At 48.0% G+C, this 6,620-nt stretch overlaps 3 protein-coding genes across 4 annotated transcripts in view; all 3 read left to right on the top strand.

Moving 5' to 3' along the window:
* The window catches only part of LOC140722423 (uncharacterized), a 324,366-nt gene that overhangs the window by 161,176 nt on the left and 156,570 nt on the right, over positions 1–6,620 (top strand). The window lies entirely within an intron of this gene.
* The window catches only part of LOC140722452 (NACHT, LRR and PYD domains-containing protein 3-like), a 289,733-nt gene that overhangs the window by 121,753 nt on the left and 161,360 nt on the right, over positions 1–6,620 (top strand). The window lies entirely within an intron of this gene.
* LOC140722454 (NACHT, LRR and PYD domains-containing protein 3-like) lies at positions 20–5,343 on the top strand. Its single transcript, XM_073037192.1, has 4 exons — positions 20–1,464; positions 2,329–2,415; positions 2,570–2,737; positions 2,898–5,343. The coding sequence occupies exons 1-4, from the start codon at positions 20–22 to the stop codon at positions 2,983–2,985; spliced, it is 1,788 nt and encodes a 595-aa protein (XP_072893293.1). The 3' UTR covers positions 2,986–5,343.

Raw genomic sequence — 6,620 nt, forward strand, 5'->3', positions numbered from 1 at the left:
CTTTAGAAACAAATCCGGGATGTCGGCTGCAGTGGCCGGAGTCCCGGGAATCGGGAAAACAACAATGGTACAAAAGATTGTTTATGACTGGGCCACGGGGAAAATATACCAACAGTTCCAGTTTGTCTTCAGTTTCAAATTCCGGGATTTAAACTCCATTAACTTCATAATAAACCTGAAAGAACTGATTCTGCATCACTATCCTTACTTTGGGAATATCCTGGGAGAGATCTGGAAACACACAGAGGGACTGCTGTTCATATTTGATGGATTGGATGAATTCAATGACAAAATCAATTTTGTTGATTGTCGGAGAGACACAGAATCACAGTGTACTGATCCTGAATTCAAGTGCAAGGTGTCTGACATTGTGTACAGTTTAATCCAGCACAAGCTGCTCCCAGGGTGTTCAGTGCTGGTGACCACCCGCCCCACGACTTTACATTTATTGGAAAAAGCAGAGATCAGTGTCTGGGCTGAAATCCTGGGATTTGTTGGTGATGAACGGAAGGAATATTTCAATAGGCACTTTGAAGATCAGACGGTGGCGGCAGCTGTTTTCAAACACGTGAAGGAGAATGAGATCCTGTACACCATGAGCTACAACCCCTCCTACTGCTGGATCCTCGCTCTGGCACTGGGTCCCTTCTTCACACAAAGAGTCAGGGACCCGCAGCGAGTTCCCAAGACCATCACCCAACTGTATTCCTACTATATTTACAACATCCTGAAAAACCACGGCCGTGAGATTGAGAACCCCCGTGATGTGTTACTCAGGGTTGGTCAGATGGCCTTCAGAGGAGTGTCCGATAGGAAGATTGTGTTTACAGATGGAGATTTGATCAAGTTCAATCTGCAGCCTTCCCAGTTCCTGTCCGGGTTCCTGATGGAGCTTTTGGAGAGAGAAGATTCTGCCCGGAGCGTGGTGTACACATTCCCACACCTCACCATCCAAGAGTTTGTAGCTGCAGTCGCAGAACTCCTGAATCCACATCCCGGGGATATCCTGAAATTCCTCACTGAAGCCCACAACACGACAGATGGTCGGTTTGAGGTATTTCTCCGTTTTGTTGCTGGTCTCTCCAACCCAATGACAGCTCGGGGCCTGGAGGAGTTTCTGGGTCCATTTCCTCATCAAACAACCTGCCGGGTGATTGACTGGGTGAAGGAGGAGGTTAAACGCCAGAGTGGGAACACATGGAGTGAAGCTGGTAAGAGGAGCCTCCTGAACACATTGCACTACCTGTTTGAATCGCAGAATCGTGGACTGGCTCAGGCCGCACTGGGATCAGTGGAAACACTTTCATTCGATAGAATGACACTGACCCCGATTGACTGCGCGGTTCTGTCTCATGTCATCGGACTCTGTGATACAATAAAACACCTCGACCTGGCTGTCTGCCACATTCAGTCTGAAGGAATCCAGCGGCTGGGACCCGGGCTGCACAAGTGCCAGGAGTTGAGGTAACTTGATTTATCTCTCACGCTGAACTGTGAAACTGTTCCATTGTGTTGTTTCAATGTAAAGGGATTTGGGTAAAACTGTAGTAAATACAATTGTGAAGAATTGTGACAAATGCCATCCCCCTTCCTCCTGTCCGATCACTCTTCCTCATTAACCTTCTCCTGTCAGATCTCCCTTCCCCACCCCCATTCCTGCTGTTGGATCTCTCTCCTCCATCCCGTTCCATCTGTGGGTTCTCTTCCCTATCCCCCTTCCTTGTGTAGAATCTTTCTTCTTCATTCCTCTGCAACCTATGGGATCTCTCTTCCCCATTCCCCTTCCTCCTGTGGTATCTCTCTTCCCCATTCCCCTTCCCCCTGTGGTATCTCTCTTCCCCATTCCCCTTCCCCCTGTGGTATCTCTCTTCCCCATTCCCCTTCCTCCTGTGGTATCTCTCTTCCCCATTCCCCTTCCCCCTGTGGTATCTCTCTTCCCCATTCCCCTTCCTCCTGCAGGTTCAGTCTTTTCAGTCCGTTCCACCATCTCGCATTGATCCTGTCTGATTCAAAAATCTTCCTCACTGCTGGATTTTCTCCCATTCTTCAACCCTGCCCTCTCTGTCCCTCTCGCATCAGTAACACTTTTCTAACCATCGGGGAATGAGACAGAATATGTGGAGTTTACAGGGTCTCACCGACAGACTAAATTACTGACATTCGGTGAATACCCTGGAGCTGGTCAGGGAGGGACATTGACAGTGATGGGAACTCCTATCAGTGATTTACTCTAGGGTTTAATGTTTCCTGAAATATCCGAGTGAGAGAAATTCCCTCAGACCCACGGTTTGAATCACTTTGTTCATCAATCTGTATGTTTGTGTTTAGACTTGGCGGGAATGAACTGGGAGATTCAAGAGTGAAACTGGTGTCTGCGGCTCTGAGGAACCCGGAGTGTAAAATACAGAAACTGGGGTAAGTACCAGACCGTGGGAGATTGTGTTTACAGTCACTGGGTGTCTGACACTGAACATTAATGTGATCAGTAATTGCGTTACTGATAAACACTGCGAGTTGTACCGTCTCCTGTCTCTCTGTGTCCTTCACCCTCACTCTCTCTCATCTCTAGGTTGATGGGTGTTGGTCTTACAGATTCTGGTGCCGAGGATCTCGTCTCCGCTCTCAGCACAAACCCATCACTTTCGGAGCTGGACCTGGGATCAAACTCGCTGACAGACGGATCTATCCCTGCTCTCCGCCGCCTCATACTGACCCTCCCAAGTCAGAAGGACATCGGGTGAGTGTTTGTGTTAATGTTCAATGTGATAAAATATCAGCGGATCCGTGGGTTTTCTGGTAATATTTGTCTGTGATTGTTGTTGGAACATTAACCCCAGTCCCCTGTTACTGACACTGTTGTGTAATCTGTTTATTTCATCTTTATTCCTCTGTTTCAGGCTGGAACACAATCAGTTCAGTGAGACCGGGGAGATGGAACTGAGATCTCTGCAGGAACACAGACCCGGACTGAGAGAGTGGATCTGAACATCTGAAAGTGTGAACATACCTGCCCACGGGAATGGGACACTTAGCGGATTCCCCGGCCTCCCTTTTAACTCCTGCTCTCCCCGTTAACACCCGCCCTTACCTTTACTGGCCGCACGCCAGGTTTAATTCCCAACTGTTCTAACGGAGCAGGCGCTCAGTGACATTGGAAGCGGTCCCGCAGTGACGTATTTCTGCCTGTTGTCCAGAGTTGCAGCTTCCGCCAGATGTGCGGGTACGAGACCCCGGGGAATTAAACAGACAAGAAGAGCCCGGGGGGGCAGAGCTCAGCATGGGACACCAGTAACCTGGGGTCGGATTATCCCAGGAGAGAATTATTTTCCTGAGGTCGGTGCATTCGGCAGTCAGACCAATAATAATGATGTTAAATTGACAAATATCTCGGCAGTGACCCTGGATCTACAGCGATCCCGGACATGGCCCTGAAGTGTGATTTTATCATCATCGGTTCCCCGATGCAGAGTGACGGTGAGAAACGGGACTGATTATTCAACCGGTCACTCGTTGTCGCCGGTCAGTTAATTGTGTGTGACTGTGAGTGAATCGGGAGCAACTTATTTATTCCCGCACGTCAGCAGCTCACACGTTGTTTAATTTACATTTGTCATGATGAAATCAATGAACCGCTGTAACTTCCTGTCTTGGTGTCGGACGAGTCTCATTAAAGGAGAAACAGTGACTGGGGTTACTGCTGCCCCCCCCCCCCCCGGCACCCGGTGAACTGTAATAATGGGTCTGAGCTCCTTACACTGGTACAGCAGCGTCTCAGCTCCAGGCTGAGGGATGTCAGTCTGATAGTGTCTGATCCCCAGGATCTCCTCACTTTCCGTCCACATCCAGGCTGATCACCGCTTCCTGACACCCCAGATACGTGCACTATCCTGACTCTTACCCTCCAGCTCTCACAGACAAAACAACAAAAGAGATTGGAAGCTCATATGCTGTATAATATATGACCGGCGTCTACAAAGGTCACGAACAAGAGAATGGAACAAAAACAATCAACATGGGGTGTCAGACTCAGCCTGAAGCTCTGTATGCATTGTCCCTTCATTGTCACTCCGGGACCTTGAATTTCAATATTCCTCAATCAGACACAGAGTGAAGCTCCCGCCACATCGTCACATCACACACTCACAGGCTCAGATGCAGAGTGAATCTCCATCAACACCATCTTATCTCCGAATCCCTGGATTGGACACAAGATAAATAATCACACACTTATCTTACAGGGTCAGACACAGAGAATTCCCTCCATACAATTCCATGTTACACTCCCAGGGTCAGACTTTGGGAAAAGATTACTCCGGGTCGTACCATGACAAAGGTCCTGCGTCAGACACATCACATCGTCTCCCACCGCATCGTCTATCACACACTCCCCGGATCAGATACAGAGTGAAGCTCCCTCAGTGTCTCACATCAATCACTCCTTTGGCTCAGACACAGACCAAAACACTCTCCACAAAGAGCCATCAAACATTCCTGAGGTCAGAAACAGACTGAAGGTTCTTCCTCAACATACCACCACACGCTCTTGGGGTTAAAACACAGAGTAAAGCCCACTTTGCATCATCACATTACATAATCTCCGGGAGAGCTACCATCTCGACCCCACTAACCGCTCAAACACAGAGAGAAGCTCCCTCGACACAGACCCATCAAATAGTCCCCGGGTCAGAAACTGAGAGCAGCTCCCACCCCACCATCCCGTCAAACACCCGGAGTCAAGCACTGAGAGAAGCTCCCTCCGCACCATCACATCACACACTCCCAGGTCAGACTCTCACAGGACAGTCATTACGTAATTCTCCCACTGCACCATCCCATCTCCTGCGGCCTGCTCATTTCTCCTGTTGTCTGTGTGTTTAAAGAGAAGGAATAATCAGACCCTTCTTGGGCCTACAGTGTGATTCAGTGGGTGTTGTAGGGACCAGTGCTTGGAGCCCAGTTGTTTCCAAACTGTGCCAACTCTTAGGCTGAGAGACCAAATTCAACATTTCGGAGTCTGTTATTGAAACAAAATGTACATTAATATATTTTCCATGACACAAATATATTTATATATTGATTACGACACAAATTTATATTTATTTATTTTAAATTGTGTAAACCGTCTATTCTCAGATTGTTACTGACATGTGTTGCTGCTCATCCTATGTCCCATGACGTAAAACATGTTTCTATATTGTTACTGACAGAGAATTGTATAATTGATGTTCTGTGTGTTATCTGAATGTACTTGCCTGTGATGCTGCCACAAGTCAGCGTGTCTCTGTACCTGTACCTTCCCGTACTTGTGCACTTGGCAATAAATTCAGCAGTGCCTGAGAAAACCAGGTCAATCATGGCTGATCTTTTTTTTTCTCCTTGTCAACCCACTTCCCGGTCTTCTCCCCGTAACCTTGGATGCCATGTCCAATCAAGAACCTATCAATCTCTGCCTGAAATACACCCAACGATCTGGACTCCACAGCTGCATGTGGTAACAAATTCCACAAATACACCACCCTTTGGTTAAATAAATTTCTCTCCATCTGTGTTTTGAAATGGGGCCCCTCTATCCTGAGTCTGTGTCATATTGTCCTAGATTCTCCCACCATGGAAAAGATCCGTTCCATGTCTACTCTGTCTAGGCCGGTTTCAATGAGATCCCCTTCATCCTTCTGAATTGCAGTGATCACAGACCCAAAAAAATCCTTCATCGTATGATAACCTTTTCATTCCTGGAATCATTCTTGTGAACCTCTTCTCGGCCTGCTCCTCGGCAACTCGGTGGGTCAAATGTAAAGAGACAGTACACTGTTAAATGCAACAATGTTGATGAGCAGAGGGATATTGAAGTCCGAGTTCACAGCTCCCTGAATGTGGCTGCAGAGATTGTTAGGGTGGTTAAGAAGGCAAATGGAATTGAGGCACTGAGTGAAAAAGCCAGGAAGTTACGTTGCAACTCTGACACGGTGGTCAGCAGCACAGGAGCGCCGCAGGGAACCGTACTCTCTCCGGTCCTGTTCACCCTGTACACATCTGACTTCCAATATAACTCGGAGTCCTGCCATGTGCAGAAGTTCGCTGATGACACGGCCATAGTGGGGTGTGTAAGGAATGGACAGGAGGAGGAGTATAGGAAACTGATACAGGACTTTGTGATATGGTGCAACTCAAACTACCTGCGTCTCAATATCACCAAGACCAAGGAGATGGTGGTGAACTTTAGGAGATCTAAGCCTCATATGGAGCCAGTGATCATTAATGGAGAATGTGTGGAGCAGGTTAAGACCTACAAGTATCTGGGAGTACAGTTAGACGAGAAGCTAGACTGGACTGCCAACACAGATGCCTTGTGCAGGAAGGCACAGAGTCGACTGTACTTCCTTAGAAGGTTGGCGTCATTCAATGTCTGCAGTGAGATGCTGAAGATGTTCTATAGGTCAGTTGTGGAGAGCGCCCTCTTCTTTGTGGTGGCGTGTTGGGGAGGAAGCATTAAGAAGAGGGACGCCTCACGTCTTAATAAGCTGGTAAGGAAGGCGGGCTCTGTCGTGGGCAAAGTACTGGAGAGTTTAACATCGGTAGCTGAGCGAAGGGCGCTGAGTAGGCTACGGTCAATTATGGAT

The sequence above is a fragment of the Hemitrygon akajei genome, unplaced genomic scaffold, assembly GCF_048418815.1.
Source record: "Hemitrygon akajei unplaced genomic scaffold, sHemAka1.3 Scf000077, whole genome shotgun sequence".
NCBI lineage: Eukaryota > Metazoa > Chordata > Chondrichthyes > Myliobatiformes > Dasyatidae > Hemitrygon > Hemitrygon akajei.

Excerpts from the sequence above, each read along its gene's own strand:
- LOC140722454 (XM_073037192.1), top strand. The coding sequence starts at position 20 with ATGTCGGCTGCAGTGGCCGGAGTCCCGGGAATCGGGAAAACAACAATG. Across the intron at positions 1,465-2,328 it reads CACAAGTGCCAGGAGTTGAG|ACTTGGCGGGAATGAACTGG; the intron begins GTAACTTGATTT and ends GTTTGTGTTTAG. Across the intron at positions 2,738-2,897 it reads CCAAGTCAGAAGGACATCGG|GCTGGAACACAATCAGTTCA; the intron begins GTGAGTGTTTGT and ends CCTCTGTTTCAG.